The 24517-nt window shown below is 38.0% G+C and overlaps 1 protein-coding gene across 2 annotated transcripts in view; it reads right to left on the bottom strand.

The window, feature by feature from the left end:
• ADCY8 (adenylate cyclase 8) overlaps positions 1 to 24517 on the bottom strand; it is a 116537-nt gene that overhangs the window by 70744 nt on the left and 21276 nt on the right. For both annotated transcript variants that reach the window (XM_054276668.1, XM_054277482.1), the window contains exon 2: positions 15952 to 16101. In XM_054276668.1, the coding sequence (XP_054132643.1) occupies positions 15952 to 16101 (150 nt within the window). The remainder of the gene's footprint in view (positions 1 to 15951; positions 16102 to 24517) is intronic.

Raw genomic sequence — 24517 nt, 5'->3', positions numbered from 1 at the left:
CAAAAAATTATGTGAGTGATGGCTTCTAAAGAGCAGGGTGTGAACTATAATGCAGCAAGATCATCCTTTATTTTGAGAAATAGCCAAGCTCAGACTTTCTGTTTTCATATTGGGTGGTTCTAATTTTAGCACATCTGCTTTGTCTTGGCTTTGTTCCACCCTTTCCACCTGGGAATTCTGCTATCCTTCATTCTTCTGATGTGTAAACACTGGATGTGATGCTTGTGATGGCAAGAAGCAAATCAGTCCCTTAGGAGGTCCTGCATACTCCTGCAAATCCAGGTTTCACAGGAACATCTACACCTCAGGTAGCTTCACTCATAAAGAAATGCAAAGAGCTGCTCATTGTTAGGCTGGGAGCCAGAAATATTTTAAAAATTTTGTGTCCTTAAGGTTCCTATGATAGAACGCACTTAGATTTTCTTATTCCTTCACTATTAAGATACATAGCTCGCTATGTATGACCAAAAAATAAAACCACCTTCTGAACAAATCACATCAGTATTTCAGAGAGTTGATGAATAAAGTGTCCAATGACTTCTTGTGAAGATACATTCAGAATAATACTAAATTTTTTCACTGTTAAAAGAAATATGTTATTTTCTAGCTTACCCATGAAGGATGGCAAATTGGAAGATCATTTTTCTTTTAAAGGAGATTTGAAAAAAGAAAGCAAACAGAAAAACTGGATTTTATTGACCTGTTTATGAAATCTATAATAAGTGAACATTAAAAAAAGATCAGTTCCTTCATACATTTATGGCTTAAATAGTAAATGTACTTTTTTTTTCCAAAAGGAAAACCTTACATTCCTAATTTGCATTCACCTAAGGGAGTATTGAGCAATGCCTCTAGAAAGTTTATTTAAAATAAAACATAGTTGGCTTGGCACATGTTCACTAAGCCAAGAAAAATGTGCCTAGGACATTTGATATCTTAACCTTCATGCTACTCATTAAGGTAAGTTAAATGTTCTTGTCTGCACATAAGATCTGGCAATGACCCATAAAACTGAGGTTAATTACTTTGCCTCTGTAGCAGCCCTCCTCCATTAATAGTGAGGTGTGTGATGAACCTTTGTTGGAATCACAACTGGAGGTTCATGAACAGCTCTTGTCGCTGCTCTGCATAGTGTATGTTGTGCTAAGGAAGAGCTAGAAAAACAGCATTTAAGTGTGCCTCTGTGTATCTATATAAACTTTTTGAGGCACTTCAGTTACCATTAATTCTCTGGTACTGAAGCATTGAAATGACTGAAAATTTTTTGCTCTGTGGGTGTCAGCTGTCCCTGGCTATGCCCAGCTACTCTTACATCACACCACACTGACAGGATGGTGGGGATGCTGAACCAGGTTTCTTCTCCAAGCTGGGAACTGAGGTGGGCTCTGGTGTGGATCATTTCCATTCTTTCTTTTCCTGCAGCTGATTCTAGTGTTCTCTGGACCAAGTCCTTTTTCAGAGGTCTTTCACATCACTTTTCTTCAATCCAACAGTCAAGAAAGATTTTCAGTTATTCAAGAATGAGCATCAGATCACTCTTCCCTTGATATAAAGATATAAAGATCCTTGCCACATAACTCCCCTTCAAGCTACTTAAATACTATTGCTCCTATTTCACAGATTTAGATACTGTGGCACAGAAGAACAGCAGTGTGTGGAGGTCATGTGCAAAAAAGCAGTAACTAATCACAGGGAAAAGAGAAATGTCATTTTTTTATTATCTTCTGTACTTTACTATTTACATGATCAAAGAGTCCTCACCTTTTTAGTCAGTCTCTCTTGGAAGGCATTTTCAGAGCTGGAGGATAACATATAAGAAAAATTTCCTTCCCTTACAGACAAAGCCCTAATAGAATGTTATGAACTCTAGGATGAAGGAAACTCCATCACCCAGATCTTTTGAAAGCTTACTAGTTCAGCAGTGGTCTAAGTGGAGACAATTCAAAGCAGCAGTGGTAAGTGGTTTGAAAAGGAGCAGAGATATAGTTGTTCAAGAGGAAAGACATATAAAAAAGAAAATAGCAACAAAGGAATGCTAGAAAAGAGCTGGTGAACTATTCTTCTAATAACAATTCATGACATGAATCAACCCCAATGGTTAAGATGGAGCTGTCAGAGTTTAGAGTAAATTAATTTAAAAAGTACCTTTAACCTGAAGAATAACTATGGTAAAGAAAAAAAACAAACAGTAGAAATCACTAAATGTAACACACTGATGGTAGAATTCAGGTCTGCATTTGAACACCTGAGTTTTGTGACTCCAAGGTAGTTATGCCCAAACTTTCATTTCATCCAAAGAATCTGGAGAGATACTCAACCTAGTAAATTACTCCTTTGGTGTTAATATGGGTCTCTTTGGGTTCTGTTGCCTGTTTTGACTAGATCTCAGTCCATGGTAGTAGGAGCTCACAGATGTAAAGAGTGTGTAGTCACTTAGTTTAGGAGGTGTCAAATATGGAGCTGACTCCTACCCAATCTACTCCTTCAGGAAAAGTTAGCAGCAGTGAAGCAAATCCTGCAATGATAAGTAAATTAACTTCATGAATCACCCACATCTACTTAAAATCCCAAGACTGCAATTTAACATTTATACTGCCTCTAAGGCCCATTTATTGTTTTATGCATCTGCAATAGTCATTCCTTGTTGCACAGCTTTGCTGTGGTCTGCATGCACTGATCCCTTGGGTCACTTTCACTGAAATCAGGGGGTACCAGTGCTTAGAACTGCACAAACATAGGTAGGCACATTCATGGAGATCTGGGACATGTCCCTGATGAATAAATAATGACCTTTGCAGCACTTTTTGAGCAGAGTCAATTAATCAGTGCACAAGGCCTCAGTATTGTGAATAAAAACCAGAGACCTTTCCATTTGGGCTGATCAAAGAGACCAAAACTCCAACAAGCACAAAACATTGACAAGCAGTTTGGGATCTGGAGGAGATTGCTAAGAGGAAGGTCAAACTCCCTGAGGTTTCTCTGCAGGTTATGTGAGGGAATCACTCCTGCAGGATCTGCTGTCTGCAAAGGCTCCGTGAACCAGCTCCACTTAGATGGTATAGACTTTTCTTTGTTCCACATAATTTTTATTTGGGATGGCTTTGCCAAAGCAAAAAAACCCCTCTTGACTGACGGGTGAATTCAGGTTTTGTTCTTTTTCCTCTGCATGTACCATCAAAAGGGGAAACCTACAGAGAAGTTGTGGGAGTAAGTCTGGGTTTGGAATCATGATGCTGCATAGCCCAGAAGTGTTTAACCATAAATACTCTAGAGAAACTGTGTCACATTTTTCATCTTGATTTTTAAGAATCATTTTTCCAGAACCATCAAGCTTATCTTTAACAACATTTACAATTAATATCAGAGGTGTTTTATTGTCTTAAACACTAAACTTAATAGGATGTGAAAAGGGCCGTTCAGAGCAGTAGTTTCAGTCTTTGTGGAGCACATGAGCTTTTATTACATTTAAGGGAAGTCAATAAAAATTGCATTGTTTTGTACTGAAAATCTGACCATGTTCAGAATAGATGTAATTATTGTAGATGTCACTCTAGAAAATGGAAATTAGCACCTCTCATTATGATGAACTGCTCTGAAGAGAAATTCCTTTGTGCTTACTAAGTGTACAATGGACAGTCTATTTGCAGCTGCTCTTTCTTGTGTCTCATCAAGACAATGGGAGTTAATTAAAAAATACTGAAGAAACTGCAGTATACCTAATTCATTCAGACTTGTGGGGTTATGAGGCTGCCTTTTAGTTTTTACTACTTAACTTCTGCAATGTTTGATATGAGCAATATCAACTTTGTTTTCTTTTAATTCCAGTAAGGAATATCCCAAATTATCCCGTCCTTGGCTGCATGTTCCATTTAGGCATCTGCTGTTTTCAAAGAGAAACAAGGCCAGGTCACACAGAAGGTCTTGGAGTCTCCTTTTGTTTCATTTTTGTCTATGAAACACATTTAGAATCTCAATCAAACTGATAACCCACTATTTATGAGAGTGAATGAAAGTGAACCCTTCATGAAAGTGTCTAATGAGACATGTTGAAAAGCTTATGGCAATGAAAGTAGAAAAAAGCTTTTTCCCCACAATTCTTGTAGGAAGACGTTATTAAATTTTTTCCTCTATGCTGTTGTCCAAACCAGCATAAAACAATATACATAGTACATGCAGAAGAGAGGAACTGCAAGTCCTGCTGGTTCTTTCTTTTGGCAGGGTAGGGAATGGTTTGATGATTCAATACCTGAAGCCACATTACAAAATCTTGGCAGGGTGTGATGACCAACAGTCTACTGCCACGTGTAAAAGGAGATGTTTTTTATTACCCAGTTGGCTGTGTAATGAGATCACAATCTTAGTGCCTGCTTACCCTGCAGTTCCTGAGATGTAGAGGAATGATTCCAGGGCTGCCAGTTTGGGTTTTTATGCCTTCCCAGTATAATTTTTGCTTCATAAATATTTAGCTCATCCTGTAACATACTGGGAATTGGTAGAACAACACTCCCTGTCTTTTTTTTTCTTTTTTTGCATGGTACTTGTTATTGCTGGTGCAGGTATATTTAATAAAAAAAAATATTCCTCTTCAAAATATTTAAAAAAAATACAAAAATACTTAAAACATTTTTTTCAGAAGTAACACAGTTGATCACGAAGCTAACTGCTAACTGCAGACAGTAATTACACTATGGCACAGGTACAATGAACCAACTTGTCATAAGGCCACATGAGCACCACTATCTTGCACAGGAGTGGGTGGGAGCACATCATGAAACAATCTCCTGATAGTGCTTTGTTTGTTTATCTTTCAGCTTAGCAGTAGGATCTACAGGTCTCAGATTAAGTGCTCTCAAATTAAGTGTCTGTATTGAATACATACAATTGTTAACAATTCCAGGTCCTCTGAACCCTTACGCATGATTTTTTATCTCCTGAATGAAGAGTGTGTTAGATTTACATTTCACTGTGAAACCCAGACACGTTAGAAAGATGAGTGGTGAAAAGCAGGAGTTAAAAAACAATTTGTTTTACTGCCCTACCTTGTAGACATGAACATTTAGCATAGAATCATGCAATGGGTAGGATTGGAAGGGTTGTTCAAGATCAGTCAGTTAGCACCTGGCCATGGGCAGGAGAACCTTCCTCTGGACCAAGCTGCTCAAAGTCAAGGGACAGACACAACTTTCCTGGGCAAGCTGTTCCTGGGTCTCACCACCCTCACAGTCAAGAATTTCTTCCTAATAGCAATCTCAACCTGCTCTCTTTCAGTTTGAAGCCATTCCCCCTTGTCCTACCATTATATGCCGTTGTCAAAACTCCTTCTCCATCTCTCTTGTAGCCCTTTTAGGCACTGGGAAGTTTTACAAGTTTTCCCCGTGGGCTTCTTTTCCCTGGACTGAACAATTTCAAATTTCTCCTCCTGTCTTCATAGGAGCCCCAGCTCTCTGATCATCTTCATGACTCTCCTCTAGATTTTCTCCAACAAATCCATGTCCTACTTATTGCTGGGGACCCCTGAGCTGAACAAATGATACTCTCCAGCCCCACAGTAACCCATTAGACTCATCTAATAATGGAAAGTCATATTTTATATTCTTAATTTTGTTTCTTCCAAATATCATGATGATTTTTTAAATTTATTCTTTATTAAACAATAGTGGAGAAGACAAATATCCAGAAGAAAAACATTTGTGTGGAAGTAAGATCCATATTATGACAAAAAGCTTTGCACTATCTCCTGGTATATTGGCTTCCATAAATTTCAGTTAGTTTGCAAGGAAGGCCAGAGTCAGAGCTAAAGAGCAGGAGAGAGACAGACACAACACTGATTTCATAATAGCATAATCTTAAGCGTTTCCTTGTTTTACTGGGATAGAAAATGATCACAAAACAGCTCCTACAATTCAAATTTGTTCTAAAATATCAGAATGGCACCATCTGACTTTAATGCTTATTGTGCTGCGTTTCTCTGGAACAGCTTTGACTTATCTGCTATTAAACCTTCATTTAATTCTTTTGTACAGCTTCTTTTATCTATTGATTTAGATGTCTCTTTTTCCATTTTGTTACTTTTTTTTGAGCTGTTTTGAAAATTTCTAGACAAATTCAGTAAAATACACATCTGTGAGGAGTACTCACGGCAGCTAATGACATAGAAAATATCAGAAAGAAGGCTTTTGTGCCTTTTATTCTTCAGCTTTCTATGACTAAATCACTGCAGACACCAAGATAAATAAGAGCTACAAGGTCATATTTTCTGGTCAAAACAAGGGATGCACCTTGTCAGAGAATTACAAGATGCCAGTACTAAACAGAACAAGCAGGATAAAACTTCCTTTCAGTAGGTGGGAGAAAATCACCTCCTGAAAATCAAACCCCTTTGAATAGGCCTGTAGATGGGCAGTTGAATACTGGTGATATTGTTGCCTTTTGCCCAACCTGGGAATGAAACTAGAGACAATTTCAGTAAGGAGGTAATGTAAAGGGGGATCTTTAATGAAGGCCTTCCGGGGCAGTTTTGGAAAGATGTCCTCAAAAGCCCACTCCTACAGGGATGAGTACACATTTATAGGTCTTAGGAAATTAGCATAATTGATAAAAAGCACCAATTAGGAGGACAAGGGGTGATGCCATTCCCCCCCAGGTCAAACCCCTTCTCTGGAGCCCCTCCTTCAGCACTGGCTGGGCTTTGTCCATGAGAATGGATTATGACGAGTTGTTCTCAGCCTTGGTTCCCAGGAAGGACCAAGACAGCACAGAACCTTCTATCTCCTGGAGTTTGGAGCTCTGGAATTTGTTTTGTCTTTCTGCTCAGGGAAAGGCCATGGAAAAGTACTGGGAAAGCTAGCTACTAATACAATAGGTGATGGAGTTACAAATATATGTGTGAAGAATACAGAGAGCATATAAAATATAAAAAGGTAAAACCTAAATGGTATCAATATGAAGGACCATTAGCCTATTTATAAATGTTAATCCAAATATTCTATCTTACTTTAAATTGTCACAGTAATGGCATCAGTACCTTGACTCTATTTATCTTGGAATTGGTATTGCTTATGGTTATATGATTTAAAACCATTACCTGGACTACAGAGTCCTCCTATTAATTAAGCATCTTGTAAGGACATTAATTTTAGAGTCCTCCTACAGTCCTTTTAGGGCACTAAGGGAAGTTTCTTAGTACATTAACAGTTCTGATCCTGAATGAGAAACTCAGAGCAGAGGCACTAACTTGATGAATTTGGAACTTGGATTTCTTTATTAAGCCTAGAGGAATGTGTGACAGCCCAGCTGGTAGAAGTCTCATCACTGTAGGGGGCTGAAACTATTTCATTCCCCTTACTCATTCCATCTCTGTCCACTTCCCTGATGCATCAGCAAGGGTCACTAGTTGATGGCAGCTCTGGAAAAAGCTTTTTTTTTTAGACACCTCTCTCTTTAGCAAAAAGCTGAGAGCACAGGAGACACAGGCCACCAAAATCGTGTCAGTTTCATTCACTATTGACCAGCACAACGTTTGAAAAACCTGGTTTGGAGATCAAAGTACCTCTCAGGAGTTTTATCCTCAGTGAATCCAAATCCATCTACGAGGAAGGAGGATTCCTTCTCACTAATTTCTTCCAAGGAGAGCTCCCATGCCTGAAGATCTGACACTGGGATTTCTCCCCTATATGAATTGCACTTCAGGGTCTGACTCCTATCTCTCTGTCATTGACTACAAATCTCATTATTCTGTTTGAGCCCATGTGGCAGCTCTGGATTTGCAGGAATAGAAGAGAAGGAAGCAGATAATTTTTGTCATGATTTTACCTTAGATTTCTACTTGACAGAAAAATGTGAAGTTATGTTTTGATGACAAGAAACAAACACTGGCAGTGAATGTGAAGGCACTACATATAAACTCTGACTTTATAATCTTTGGATTTCTACTGCAAATGGGTTCAGTAATGGGGGGTTTTGAGATAAGGTGTAGTAAATATACATCCTGCTATGTACAGAATCATAAATGCATGTAAATATTTCTTCCCCCCAACAATAAGGAAGAAAAGTCTTTTATTGGATTTAGAAAACAGGTCACCTACTAAATGAGAATATGGAAATGGATTATGAAGAACAACATAAGCATTTCATATTCCTTTATTTGTTGAATTAACCAGTATGTTATCTTGATGTTCCATCTTGATGTTATCTTGATGTCCCATCAGCTTGATCATCTGATGGAACAACATGAAGAAAAAATTTCAGCGGCAACCATGGTTCTTTAGAGAAAAGTACTAAGATGAAAGAAAGTCTGGACAAATGTGAAGCTTTACGTAAAATGTCTCAATTAACAAATTGGTTTTTATCAAGAGAAAAAAATGCCTTAATTTAATATTTAACCAGAGGTTTACATTTTTTTAATTTTAAATTGTGACTTTATATAAAAAAAATTTAAATAATTTATTATTTAAAAAAAAAGGCTCAGTTATTGTGATCATAATTTTAAAATATGAAGCACATTAAGCTATTTTTATAAAGACCATGTGCTCTCTAAAATTAAGATTATTCCTTTCTTTTTAAAACTAAATCTGAACTTTATCCTCATACCAATTCACAGAGATTTTGTTATTCTTACCACCACCATATATACACAAATACACACACACATATATATACGTATATGTACATACATATGTGTATATATATATATGTATACACACAAGACTTCACCGTGCTTAACCCTCCTAAAGTGTCCTTTCCAATCCCAATCCAATCTGCTGTTATTTTAGAGGTTGCAAAGTACTGACAGTTGATTAAATTCTAGCTTTGTGAGAGCTTGATAAAACCTACATAACATGTAAGCTGCTTAAAAAAATTTAAAAAATAAAAGCCAAAAAACAAACTAGACTTCATCAATCTGCAGAGAGCTTCTAAAAGACATGGGAAGCAGAGATTGTTGCAGGGTAAAGTGTGAAAAAAAATCCTCTGGAGGTAGAGGTAAGAGGAAACAAATGGTCAAACAGAACAGGTTTTTTAATGGAAAAAGAGATTAAGGCAGGATTACAGTATTTCCAAAGATCTCAGGCAGAAGAGACTAAATATGCCAACAGCAGATTGTTCTGAAGACTAAGGGCTGTCTTCTCATTTTCTAGCCCTGATGCCCATACTAGAAAGACACAATGTGTGATCATACCTAGAAAACAAAACTATCCTCTTCTCATCTGGACAAATGGTCCTTTCAGGTGGCGAGCTCTAATCCTTTATGACAATCAAATGAAACATCATCCAAACTGTTTTGACTTTCCAAATGAGTTTTAATTGGATTTGTGGAATCCCCTATGAGAAAGAGATTGCCTGGAATGCTGGTGCTCAGTGGCAGGACTTGCAGGAAGGAATTGCCTGTAGGGCTCTCTCTTAGGGGCCTCTTCTCATTACACCATTTAATGTAGAAAAGTTTTTCTGCTTTCTCCCCACTGATCTGACTCAACACATAATTAAAACTTGCAGATGCCCATCTTTGTCCCAGCTTGATGGGAAGCAGCCCCGGAAGCCCAGTGGATAAGGTTTGGTACCAACCTGGGCCCTCTGGCCTGAATATTCCTTGCCAGACTGGGAGCAGGCAGTGCTTGCTCCCCACCTGCCCTCCCGCCTCCATGGAGCCTTCACTCCATTTCCTCTGCCTGTGTCTTAGATGCCCAAGAACATTTCCATAAGAATTAAGAAAGATGTTAAGGGCCCTTATTTTCACATAAGAGGACCTTCTCCCTGTGAAATTGGAAATTGTTTCTGCAGAGAAATGGGCATGCTTGCTGAGGACTGTCTTGGAGAGAGATTTAAACAATACAACTAAAAAGACTAATGTGTTGTGGCTTTAGTAACTTCTAGAACTAGGTATCGGCACTAAAACTACACAAATGTAGTGCTAAAATTAGAATAATTTTTTCCATTTGACTTGTCAAGCTTAGAACCTGGAGGATTTGTTTCTGATTTGAGTTTACTCCCTGCCAATAGTTTAACAGAGCCAGAGCTGAGCAGCCTTGTTGGTGAGCTCTGTGCAAGAGGTAAAGAGTTTTCTCTTCATGAATGATGCATAACCTGCTACACTGAGGGCAAGAATCAACACCTCTCCAGAGGATGAATGCAAAAGTCCAACAGATATGGACTGTTTCCCCCTCTGATCTCAAACAACTTGTATATAAAATGATATTAGGTGCTCTAAATCTACTAGAAATAATGTAAACAAAATGTTTCAGAGACGACATAATATTAGGTTTTCTGAACATTAGTTCAGATCCCAGGTTACTCAGGTTAGTAAGATACAGTTTAACAACTTTGCTTAGCTTGAAAGCAGCCTCCCATCCCATCCCTGTTTTCCTATTGCTTTGTCCAGGCTTCATTAGTGTCTTTGGTCTAGAGCAGTCTTGGATAAGGAGTTAAGTGTGGCATGACCAGAGAAGTTTCTAATTATGACTAAATGCCTTTTCTGTGAATTGCTGTCCTGCAACGTTATGATCTTATAACAAGAGAAGGGGTAAGGGCTGGACTGATTTTTATAGTCTTGTAGCTATAATAACTTTGGGCAATTAACTTTTGTGATTTTTTCCTGTATAGTCCTTGTAAGGCTTCATTTTCAGCTTCAGTTAGTCAAATATTCCTGCCCAATTTTTAATGCACAACAATAGTCCTGACTTCACTACACAACAATTGTTTTCAGATATGTATAACTTGATATATGTATGTGGGGTGCAGAAAAAGGCAGTATGACAAAGTTATCTGAGAGACTCTTTATAATTAAATTGCAGTATTTAAGGGTCTAAAAGGTTATGCAAATTTCAAGTAAAGACTGGAGAAAGAGCAGGTCAGGACACCTGATATATATTGCAAGCAATTCTACATAAAGCCATCATTTCAATATGTGTCTGGATTTAATATGTCATTCATTTAAAACTTGGGTATTTTGAATCCTGAGAAATAGAAAAGAAAAAGAAATTTAGTGCAGGTTTCTGCTCTTCATTAAGGAAATTTCACAGCATTTTCACAATGAGGGAAATTACATATTCATTGGTTTTGAAGGGTTTTCAGTTGCTAAATAAGAAAGTGAGTTAGACTATCTATTTTCATTGCCCAGATATGATGAAAGCAGAATCACCTGCTGTGTACTTGCAACAAAATCAAGATTAAAACAAAGACAGTATCTTTGAAGGGTTCACTAACAAAGTATAGTACTGGTTGTCAACATTTTTGATATCAAATGAAAGTATTAAATCAAATTTTCAAACAGGTGGTAGTAAGTCATGATATTGTTGGAATAAAATGGATGTGAAAACTGAGAGCCTCATGTTTTTTTCTATTAATAATTGCAATGTTTTGAAAATTAAATCAGAGGACATTTTTGGTGGCCATATTTGGCTGCTTGATATAAATACATCCCTTAAGAACATGCTGCTAACCACAATTCATTAGAAAATATTGAAATTCATTATTTTGTCAATAACTGCTAAACAGAGGCTGTTTTTACAACACATTTGTCTGTGCTGCCTCCTGCAGCTTGCTTTCCTGATACTTTCATCTTTTGATGATAAAGTCTTTCTGGTATTCATCAACTTCTTTAACTATGTCAAGCTCTGAAATGTTTTTGATTTTCACAAAAAAATTAATTTTTTAATGAAAATTAGGAAATAATTAGACACAGATGTTCCCTCAGTTTTACAGGGTGCTGAGATTTCCAAATGGTGTCACATAGATAATACCATACAGGTAAGTGCATAAACATCATTAGCAATGACTGCTGGAGTAATTCTCCTTTGTAGCCACACTGCTGTTCATTTTCATAATAGAGTAATTAGAGTTAGGAAATTCATTGCAATTGAAAATGCTAATATGTACTTCTAACTACCCCAGGTGTTCAAAAACAGAAGGGTAACAATAGAAAATCAGATCCTTGATGGTCTGAAAATACAACTGAAAGTCCTGACTTTCTGAAACACTTCAGAAAATTTTGTCTACAAGTCTTGTGGAGAGTAAATGGGGACGGAGGAGGAAGAATGAAAAAAGATATAGGAGCTTTATTGTATGTAGACTTTTGGAAATAGACACTGGAAACTGAGTCACTTCAAAACTGGAGTCAGGTTGCCCTGGATCAGCCAAGCTCCATAAAGTCTTTTGCATCATCCAGGTCTGCACTGCATTCTCCTCCTTCCTGTACAGTCACTGAATAAACTGCAATTGGCGTGAAAGCTGAACTTGCACCTGGAGATATTTTCAGTGGAAAATGAGCCTATGGAGCTAATTCAGGTTTACAGAGACCATAGGCCCAGACATTTCGGAACAACAATGGCTTTGACTGCCAAAGTGGAAAATTCACAGCAAAAACAAAAAAACTTAAGGAATTCTTGAACCCTGGAAACCCACAAAGGGAGATGCTGCTGGAAGATAATGGCATCTGGAAAACACATGACATCCAAATTTCACGTTACAGGAACATGAAGAACAACAAAAATGTTTATTCATCCCTAGTGGGATTTTAGTGATGTCACCTGCTATTTTCATCACTCCTTATGCAATGGCTGCAAGTGAATAAATGAAGCTGCTTTCACTGAAAAAAAATCAGCTCATATACATGAAGTGTATCTGGAATTACAGAAAAATCTCTTGTTTTTCACCAGCAGCAGAATCTGACACAGTAGAAAGTTTATATGTGCATTCCAGAAAATCTACTTATCCTCATTAGAGGATCCTTAAAAACCTCTGACAATGAGAGATCCTTCCTTGTCACTATTATTGTTTCCTTGTACACCTCCACATTTCTAATGGCACCTCTTGCTTTTCTCTAAAACACAGATTGTAAAATATTTGTCTCACAATTGGGTGACTTTCCATGACTGGTTCTTTTAGGCATTGCACAATACTGCATAATGAGAGAAGTAGCATTTATCATTATTAGAATGACAGAAGATTAGAGATTATGAATCCAAGGGATATTAAGAAAGTGGAAGGGTCATTTTGGGAGAGTAGAAACTTAATTTCTTGGTTTTAACAATACACAATAATGGATAGAAGTATATCTGAATCATTTCTATAACTTCCATGATTACATAAAATTGGAGCCTCCTTCTGTAATTGTTTATGGACAACCATGCCACTCCTTGTTGTAGTTTTAAACTTATGTTGTTTTGTTTTACTTTAATTTTACTGGCCTTCTGATTCAAATAAAGTAAAGGAAAAACCAGACCTTACAGGATCTTTCTGGCTAACTGTCCCACCTCACATGACATTCCATACATACAACATGTCAACAAATTTTAATTTTCTATTCCTTTCAGTTGAAGAAGCAGAAGATGTGTGAGGATGAAAGAAGCCTCAAGAGATTTGAATTGTCATCCACTACTATAGAAAGTAGCAGTACCACCACTGAAAGCAACAAAAACATTGTCCTTGCTGCAAGTACCCTTTAGTTTAAACAGTTTATGGCAAGTGAAAGGAAAATAAAATTAAGTGGAACAAATTTGGAATTCCTTGAATTATTGTCTGGAAGAATTACACAAATAATTATTCCTCTATTTCCCTGCAAATTATTGTTCATCAACAATATTTCTAGAAATTTTTGGAAGCCACATCACAACTATCATCCTGCACAATCTTTTTCCACCTTTTTTCCCCCCTTCAAAGGAAATTAAAGTAATGGAAATAATTTAGTAAACTTTAATCCTCACTTTTTAAAATTTGATGTGCATTAACTGGAAATATTTTTTTACATTAATCTGAACTACAGATACCATTTATTAGGCACTATTGTTCCTCAAGATAGAAAAGTGCATGCAGTCACTGAATTATTGCCTGTATGCTCATTAAGTGAGCATGAACAAGCTGCTAAAAAAGTGGTCACCTAAAATGTGACCTTGTCAGTCTTCTTAAAACAGATAGGTTTAAAAATTGCTTAAATGAGATGCTACCCCAGAAACAAATGGAAAAAATAGAATGCTGAGGGAAACAGTCTCTCGATTGCTCAAGATGTTCCAGCATTGGAGTATTTGTTTAATGTTGCTGTTCCAAATGTAAATGAAAAGCTGAAATGTTTATTAAATATTCTCATATATAGCGGCATCCATAATAACAAAATTACAAACGTGCAAGAAAATTAATCAGAAATACTTAAAAATGTTTTGGTTTTATATAATAAAATTATATTTCAAAAATTTGAGCTAGTTTATCATAAATTAGGTTTCAGAAGAAATCTTTCATTTGGTGTCCTTTTGTCTGTATTTTTCTCCTGTGGGCATTTTCCTTGGCCCAAGGACATTTCCCCTTATGCATTTCCAGTCATATGATGCCTGTGACACACTGCTTTGTTTGGTTATAGGTGAATCTCACCTGCAGTGAGGTAACACTCCAGGAAGTTCTGCCCTCAGGGAACAACACAGCCCTGAAACCTTGCAAAGCACAGGGCCAAGACAAAATACACAGTTCAACCTGACTTAATAAAAACAAATATTTCTGATCCAACCACTACTTCCTCCTTTAAAAAAAAACACAAACAAAAAACCCAAAAAATCTGCCCACCCAAATGGAAACTATCTGTTTTCATTTTCCGAATAGATAATAAAAGTTCAGCAAAATTGGATTTCTCAAAATATTTTTCTTTGTACTATGTTTATTTTACATGAGAGGATAAAATATTTCTAATGGGAAAACCTCCAAATAATATGGAACAAGGAAACATTTTGTTAGTGATATAAAGATTTTTACAATGAACTCTTGAAAACTATAATCAAAGTAAATCTTACAAAATCATGGTTTATGAAAAATAAGGCAAGAAGGAAAAGGAAAAAAACCCAAATACCCCAAAATCCCAAATACCCCAAAATCCACAAAAGGAATGAAAATATGATCCTGCAGTTAAAAAAAGAACAGAGCATCCTAGATAATATCCCTCAAAGTCTTTTCAGTCAGCAATGGCTGCAGAGATGTTCTGGCAGAGACACCTGGCATTACTCAACACAGTCATGTGTACTGAGTCATTAAAGTCCAGAATAGGACATCTTCCTAAAATTCTGTATAGGAGCATGACTTTCAGGGGGCAAATGAAATAAATTTGAGAAGCTATGTACATATTTATACAGCAAGGCAAAATGAAAGGCTAAATTCATCTTAGAATGATACAGCAATGTAACATATGTGATGTGGATGCTGCTCCCTTGGTGCAAAATAATAAGCAGCAAACTTCTCCTTATTCAATACTTATTTTGGATCACAAAAGATGATTGCCTTAGATGAACCATACCTGTTCAGATCAAAAGTGCACCTTACCCAGTTTGCTATTGCACACAGGGCCAAAGGTTGATTTTTCAAGCGTTTAAGAACAGAGAAACAGAACAGTGATATTTGGCTGCAGCTGCAAAAATCCATCTATGACCCTGAAGGGATGCTTTAGTATTTTCTCTAGATTCTCTTTGATGAACTTGCTTGAAAGTTTTGAAAGACTCACAGAGTCTTTCAAAGTTTTGAAAGACTCACAGAAGCAGTCAGATTGGAAGGGTCCACAGTGTGTCATCTGGTCCAGCCTCCCTGCTCAGGAAGAGCAATCCCAAAGCACATGGCACAGGATTGCATCCAGATGGTTCTGGAGCATCTTTCCCTTGAGTAATGCAATTTTTAATATCTACAACACTCTGAAACGTGAAATCCCCCAGCTTAACCTCTCTTGTGTAAAGAAGCATTTTTAACCACCTGCCAGGTGCTGCTCCATTTGATGGCCTCTTCTGTGGGAAAGGATGATGAGCAGCCACTCTTTTCATCCTGTTACCTAGGGGAAATCTTTTGGATGCCACATCAACTCAATAGACAACAGCACAGCAACAGCATAAAATCTCACTTAACCTGCACAAATCAGGTGGCTACAAAAGCCTGTTCTTGTCCAACTATCAACACAGGTTAATAGAAAACCAGGGATGTTTTTCCTGGTGACCATACCTGTCGCTGGTTTTCTGTCTCCAGTCTCAGCCTGGCTTCCACGCACCTGCGGGTCTCCAGGAAGGCTTGGCGCTGTGCTCTGTCTGATAGGTAGCTAATGAAGATTCCTGCAGTGTTCATACACATAAATAACACTGCCTGAGCTGCAATCTGCAATGAACAACAAACAGGATTTGATTAGACAGGAGAAGCAAAAATATCTGTTCAAAAAAATGAAAGAGAGATGAAGACAGCTTTATAGGCTGCAAAAATAGCAGTTAGGAAAGTTTGCATAAAAGAATGTCTTGGATCTTAAGTAAGGACATCAACTTTGTAACTTGTCTCTGCCTTGAGGATGAGATATGCAGTATTTGGGGGCATTAAACTCTGGTTGAACCACAAATTATGTTTCCAAAAATTGACTCACAGAGCTCTAGCCAGGAATGATTACAAATGTAATTAACAATTTGTTTTTGCACTGCCTCTTCTGCAAGAGAAACTTTGTGATTTGCTCCATGGCTTTAGTTTGGGAAGCAAGCCATAATAAGGAAAACAAAGAATATCAATTAGCTATGAATTAATATCAGTGACAATAGGCATTGTATCATTAATATCAGGAGCAATAGTTATTGTATTATTATCAACCAATTTGAATACATTCATTTTCAGCTGATGTCAAAGCACAAATTTGCACAATCTGAATTCTGAACCAGTCAACAGGGGAAGCTGAAAGGACAAGCAAATTCTTGCACAGTTAGTGCCTTTGTACACAGAGTTTTTCTTTGCTGAAGTCTACGCAAGAGCTGAACTGGTTTTCCTTGTAGAAGCTGTGCCACAGCTTCTTCCTTTCCCATATGAACTCAAGAGAGCCAGATGGGAGTGGATCCTTGGGCAGTGTAAATTTCAGTGGATTACTTATCTGTCATTGACCTTTCTTTGTGCTCTGCATGTTTGTAAGGCAGGGCACATCAACACCATTGAAGAGAGGATTGGTTGGGAAAGTGAGTAAGAAAGTGGCAAAAGTATTTGACTGCACTAGAGAGAGGAAAAATTTATGTAGCCTCAGTGCCTTCATCCACTATCTCATCCTTGTAATTAGTTGAGATTTCAAAGGCTTTGATAGCTGTGGTTGATACATACAGGATCATAACAACACCAGAACAACTGCAGCAAGGCACATCAAGTGTTCATCATTCAGGATCCTGTCTCTGGTGTTGGAAAATGTAATGCTTTGTCAAAACAGTCTTGAACACTCCAGCAATCTGCTATCGCAGAACATTTTTGGATAGACATTGTATTTTCGGACTATCATCTAATAATCAGTTTTCCTAAAATCCAAGTGTTGTTTGTCCTATTAGAGGTCTCCCTGATCTCATTGTGATGCTTTGACTCAGATCTGCAGGTCTCACTCCCCAGAGTCATGTGGGTTTGAAAGTGAGATCTGATATCAGGCCAAAAGCATCTGGCAGAAACTTCAGCTTTATATATTCCCATATTTCTGAATCTGGAGTATTGTTCTACTATAGTACAAGGAATTAATTTGCAATTTATGTGCCATGATTAAATAATAATGCATATCCTGGTTCCAGATGAAGTCTTGTTTAACCTTTTCCAGTAGTAGATATCTAGACAAGGCTTGTGAGAAGTAGGGCATGATTAGCATGATCCTTGCATCTCCCTGTCTTCCAGGACCCTCTAAGCTGGAGGTGGCATACTCAGTGCACCTGCACAACTTTTCCTGATGCTTTTATCAAGTTAATAGTACATTTGGCTCCTATGTCACTCAATAATAAAGATTTTTAACAATTTAATTAGGTCCTTTGTGATAAAACTCTTTCCTTTTGTTGCCTTCAATTGACAATTTTATAATTTCTTTGAATGCTACATCATGTGTATAAACAGTGAGTAACCATTTCCAATTAATTAGCTCATCACCGTTCCTGATTTTACTGACTTAAAACATAACCCCTTACTTTTACTTTTTAAAAGGGAGGAATTTGAGGCTCTTTAGTCACTCTGCATGTATCACTATTCTCTCTTTGCACTTTCTGCCTTTTTCCTGTTATCTACCTATCCTGTTTTACTGGAGACATATTGCCCTGGACCAGCCAGCTTCCCCCAGACACTCTCTGCCTTTGCTCCAAGATAAATCAGGGAAGGCAGTAATTTATCTATGAAATAACTCCTTCTGGTGCAAGCTACTAAGAGGTGTATGATGATCTGACATGAGATTGAGACTCTCAATCAGAACTAGTGCAGAACTGAATTGTTCAGCAGGACAACTGGAATCAGCTGAGGGAGGTTGGAGGAGTCAACTTTTCAAACCTTTTTGACTGACTTTGAACTTTGACCTGGGCTGTATTTTCACACATACTAGGAAGGTTAGAGTAGAGGGTGAAAAAAAAGAAAATCTCTCCAGAACATTTGAAAAGTGAATTTCAACAGTGAAAGCAGTGTCAAGGTGGCCTCCTTTGCTAGCAAATTCATTTGCAATTTCCTCATGAGCCCAGTTCAGTCACCATCTCTGCTAATGCTCAGGACTTGTACCACTCCCTTCAGCAGATCTCCTTAGAGTAAATGCACTAGAATTTGTCTTTCAATTAGATTTCATGGGTACATAATTTCATTTGGACAAAGGGAATAATGGAAAACATGTTACAGGTAAAACAGCTTATGCAGGGGCAGAATTGGCTTTCCTGACACATGGTAGTCTGATTGAAATCACTCCAAGGAGTAAAGCACTGTGAATTGCAAGGCATACTAATCTGGGGCTCTTTTTAATAAAAGAACAAAAAGACATAAGACTTGAGTCTTTAATTGCTGTTCCTTTTTTCTAGAGCTTACTGAGGCCAATTTGAGAAGTCTTGGAGGATTTTCTACAACCTATCAAGGCTACAAGCCAGGACAGACTCTGTTTTTTAAGATGTACAGAGTTTAATATCTTTCTGACTGACCTGAAAATAATCAGTGCTCTCACAGTAGGGAAGCTGAGGCATAATGTGAAAAAACAAAATACTTTCACAACATTTATAAGTTTATTTGTACCTTTCACAGCACTTAAACAATGAAGAATAGCTGCACAACAAGAGATCTTAAAAAGCCATGAGTGATGTATTTTGATTTTAAATGGGGCTCTGAGGAGGGGTGCTTCTTGAATATTTAAAAAATGCAATGAAGGTACCCTTCATGACACTTCTTGGGAATATGTCTGTAACAGACACAGTGTAACACCACTGTCCCTGCTGAACCTGCAGTTACACATAATCATATAATAGGATAAACACAGCTAAAGGAAGTTACTTGATCACTGAGGCAGTAGAATCACAGAATCACAGAGTCATCAAGGTTGGAAGAGATCTTCAGGGTAAGCCATTCCAAGTATCAACCCAGCAGCACTGTAATCACCTTTAAATAACATCCAAGGTCCCACATCTAGATGCCTCTTGATTAATTCCAGACTCCACTGCCTCCCAGGTCAACTTATTCCAATGCCTGACTACTCTCTCAGAGAGAATTTTGTTTCTAATATCTAATCCTAGCACAATCTAATTTAAGACCATTTCCCCCTGTCCTTTCACTTGAGACATGGCAGAAGAGACTGACACCCACCTCACTAAAACATCCTCTCATGTAGTTGTAGAAATCAATGAGGTCCCCCTGATTGTCTTCTTCTCCAGATGAAAGAAATCACTTGTCAAATAAATGGTCACTTATGAAGTGTCCTCCATAAAGGCACCTCAGAACTCTTTGCAAAATCATTATGAAAACTAGCAAAAACCAAAAGATATGAGAGGATGCAAGTCAGACAAATAGTTTAAATTTGAAAGAACACATTGATTGAAATAACATCATTTTTATCTGCCACTCATATAAAAAAGTCTTTGCCAAGACAGCTGAAACCAAGGAAACATTTTGAGTTGATTTGGGAAACACCAGGTTTCAAAGAAACAACTAAAAGGCACCGGACATGGCTCGTCAGGAAGAAGTGATAATCAAAGCAGGTACAATATAGTAATGCAAGAGAACAGGAGAGGAAAAATTAATTGAAAAGATGGTAAAGTAACTCCTGTGTCTGTTGTGAAGTGGTAGGTAATCAGCTACAGGCAGTTTTCAAGGCAGAGTTGAATCTAGGTCAGGAAGCAGGATGGTCAGAAGGGTACAGGTGAGATACTGGGATAAGCACAACAATTCTTAGGCATTTCTGCTATTAAGAGCACCTAGTTGAGTTGGCCTTCCTTAGGAGTTTACACAGAATCCTGTGAGCTTATGAATAACTGGAAGCAAGCTAAAGGTTTGGCAAAAGTCAGAAGTTTCAAGACTTCAAAAATCATAACTGAGATGTGTTTTAGGTTTACCATGATTTCCCTTTTTGAAATATGCAGTTAATTTAAAGCCATGAGGCCAGCCATTAACAGATGTTTATGGAGTGTACAGTGATTGAGTTCAGCACTTCCAGAGAATACATAACCTGAGGAAAAATGAATATTTATGAACATTCAACAAACCAAATGGATTGGAAATATGTTGATTGATAGACAGCCCTAAAAGATTGCAACTGATGTAACTTCATCATGAAGTTGAGACAACAACAGCATTTATCCATGTGGAAAGCACAGTGGAGGCAGAGGAGAGAAAGCTGAAATTACTCTGAAATCCAGAAGGACAGTGAGCTTGTGTGTTACTACCTCAAGTGCAGAAAGGCACTCTAGAATGTATAGCAGAAATAAACCTATTATTAACCTCTTCAGCAGGCAATTTTTTTCTGCTGCATAGAAGCAGAGCAGTGTTGGGGCTGATGTCACCCAAACACATGTGAGAAGTAAACAAGTGGCTTTCAATGTAATCTCCAGCTAGGCATTCTCAGGGCTTTAGAAACAGATTAGAGCATTTCTTGTCTGTTTTGGAAAAACAGGGAAAGTAAACTCATGCTTCTTAGAGAGTGTTTTCAGCATGTGCCACATAAAGAACTGGTTGCTATGGTAATTATTATTGGATAATTAAGTTTGGAGAAGCATTTTGATTTTTCATTAGTTGTTTAACTAAAAATAGAAGTTCACCACAATGTTGTTTTTTGTAATTAAAATGTCTCAGAAAATTCTCTTTCCTTTCTCGATCACTGTCTTTCTTGGGTTATTTGAGGGAAAATAAATGCTTTCATAAGAACTTATCACCAGGGATGGACTGAGAGTTGCACAAGAAGACTAAAATGCTCTACTTTCTCTAAAATAGGAACATCTGGCATCACAGACTCTACGGCTCTCTCACTGCTGGGCTGCAGCAAGCCTCTCTGTCCCACTGAGAGTATGATTTTATGAATCAAAGCTCTTGGCAGAGAAACTGGTAAGTACCTGTTTCTCTGTACTGCCTTATGCCCACCTTGATCCCTCAGTACAGCTTCCCTTTCACTGTGCCAGATCAATTATTTGTGGGACCATACTGTGAACTATATCAGGGAACTTAGCCAACTTAAAAAACAAACATTTGGTGTTGGCCATATCTAGAGCAATCGTCTGATTAAGTTCACAGAACAGCCTCCACAGGAAGAGGAAGCATGTGAACATTCATAGCTGGCACTGCTGCCAACTCATTAAATGGAAATCATTGCTGCCTTATTGTTAAATCACCTTGTAAAGAGTGTTTTTATTCCTAAAGTTCACTCATTCTGACTTCTCCTGGGTCTAACTGCTAAATTCCCCTGGCTGTGATAAAAGGCAGTTTTGTTTGCTTTAGTTTGTGGGTGCTTCTTCAGTAACTTTTATTGGAAGCCAATCTGGCACACAAAGGTGCCCAAACTGCTGCCTTGAATTTCTGGAAAACTCAGCTGTCCCTGATCCTCTCTACTTTCCAGTGCATAAGTACAACAGATGTTTAACTCCTACTCCCAGCTGGAGTGAGTGGTACTCTTTAATCTGATCTACATACATGTACTTTACTGAAAGACAGAAATATACCACACTCCTGGGAAGACAGGGATGGAGAATAGCATAATGATTATTTCTGGTAAAGTTAGACAAGCACAGACTATGATGGCTAAGAACAGATTTACCCCACCCACTCTAGATTTGCTACATGTGAAAGAAGCCATTTGTACCAGTGTCACCATCTGATTTCATGTTTAGAACTGAATTTTGTGGATCAGCTGTGCACAGCTCCCATGGGAACATTGGCTGATTCTTCAAAAACTCTGATCTTATTTATGCCTCTAGGAGAGCAGAGACCTTTTTAGATGCCTGATCTTGCTACTACTAGAGCTGTCATCAGAGGACTTCACTGTGTGCTTAGGAACAGTCCGGCCTTTAAGGTGCACAAAATGTGCAGCCTGCAAACAGGTTGGCTCTATCAAATCATAGGGTGTACCACAAGAAATTATTATATAACCTTCAATGAAAACAACTGGTTTCAGACAAAGTTTTCTCCACTCTGTTGCAGAATATTCCAACATGAATTTTTGTCCTGTTAGTGATTTAGAAAACAAAAACCGTTTCCCCTCTGAACAATGGCAAGTTTGCATACAATCAATTGTTCCAGTTCAAGAGAGTATTTGAAAAGCCATATCTTTAATATTCAGGAGTCTGATTTGTTACTAGAAAAAATAGCTGTATCCTTTGTTGTTCCTCCTCCCATTGAATTCATTATTGATTGTCTGATTAAGTTGCTTATAAATAGCTAAAGCCACACAAATTTACTAAGTCAGCTACCAATTATGGCAAAACTTTTGCAACATGGTGTGGTGCAAGAGATCTTCCAAGAAAATAATATCAATCATAAAATATCGTAATTATATCATATATAATTTCAGACACATAAGTACTGACATAACTGAAGGATGTAGAGGCAGTCAAGCACATACATAACCCTGCTAGTGCCATTGAGCAGCCCCAAAGTTTCAACACAACTCCTCCTAGTCTCCTTGAGTTTGTCTAAAATTTAGAATTCAGGAATAATTTTAATAATAAAATAAATCTATTCTGGGATTTTGGATCTTTTTTTGGTACTTTTCTTTTTATAGCTGTTAAAGTGACTAGACATGACTGAGACAATGTCAGTGGCAGGGTCATAGCCCATGCATACAGGGGAATGAACAAAAATAGGAAAATGACTTTCACTTTTTAGAAACTCTTTTCCATGGCTATAAGGTATTTAGCTGAACTCTCTGACACTTACCTAGGAACTGATCCTGAACTGTGCAATGTAATCTGGTGATCACATCTCCAGTTCACTGAGCAGCACAGCACCCTTTTGTCATCATTTTTATGCAGAATGCTGTCACCTCCAGATATCTAAAATGTTCGCATTTAGAAAAAAAAATCTTGTCTTTTTGATGCAAATAACTTTCTCCATTCAGTGTTTTCTGTGTGTTTCTTAAGTACCTTTTTCCTCTGCTTTAAGACAGCTGTATTGCAGGGCAATTACAAGGAGAAATCTAAAGACAAATCTTCCAGACATAAATATTTCATTGCCAAAATCGTCACTTTTCTTGGTGTGTTTATAAGTTAACATAAAGGGTTCAGACAGAAATCTCTTCTCCTCTCCAAATATATGTGACCTTGAAACCAGAGCACATGTACTACAGAAATACTTTAAATTACCTGTGCTGTCCAACCAGGAGATCCTGCAACAACACACAAAAAAACCCAGAAAAAACAAGGCACAGCAAAACATCCTGTGCAGTAGAGAACACTGAAGCAGCCTGTGACAGTCAGGGAAAATTAGGAAACAAAGAGATAGTACTTCCCACTTCATTGCTCAGAGGGGAGTGCAAAGCAGCTGTTTCTTTTTCTGCACTTCCATATTTCAGACTCATGAAGCTCTGTCTGACTCTGAAATCTTCCCTATACTTTTCTATTGCCAATGACAATAAATTGGGAGGAGCTGTTGATCCCTTGAGGACAGAGAGACATTTCAGATCAACCTGGACATATTAAATACCTGGACATATTAAACATACAGCAATCATCAGCTGTATGAAGTTTAACAAAAACAAGTACTGGATTCTGCACCTGGGACAGGGCTGTGGAAAGGGACTTGGGGGTCCTGGTTGATGGCAAGGTGAACATGAGTCAGAGGTGCCCTTGCAGCCAAGAGTGTCCTGAGGGACATCAGGCACAGCATTGCCAGCTGGCAAGGGAGGGGATTGTCCCTCTCTGCTCTGCATTGGGGTTGCCTCACCTCAAGTCCTGTGTTTTCAGAGATATTAGAAAGATATAAAGCTATTAGAAAATGTTCAAATGTTCATGAAGATGGTGAAGGACCTAGAAAGGAAGACAAATGAGGAGCAGCTCAAGTTACTTGAGGAGACTGAGGGGAGCTGTCATGACAGTCTGTAGTTTCCTCATGAGGGGAGGTGGAATGTCAGGCTCTGATCTCATCACTCTCCTGACCAGTGACAACATTCAAGGGAATGGCTTGAAGAGGTGTCAGGGGACGCTCAGGTTGGATATTAGGAAAAGGTTCTTCACTCAGAGGGTTTTTGGGCCCTGGAACAGGCTCTCCAGAGAAGTGGTCACAGCCTCAAGCCTGACAGAGCTGAATGAGAATTTGAACAATGTTCTCAGGCACATGGTGTGATTGCTGGAGTTGTCCTGTG

This window comes from Melozone crissalis, unplaced genomic scaffold (assembly GCF_028551555.1).
Source record: "Melozone crissalis strain CALT ecotype California unplaced genomic scaffold, PUWL_Pcris_2 ptg000002l_1, whole genome shotgun sequence".
Lineage (NCBI taxonomy): Eukaryota > Metazoa > Chordata > Aves > Passeriformes > Passerellidae > Melozone > Melozone crissalis.
This window is presented reverse-complemented; position numbering and strand designations above follow the sequence as displayed.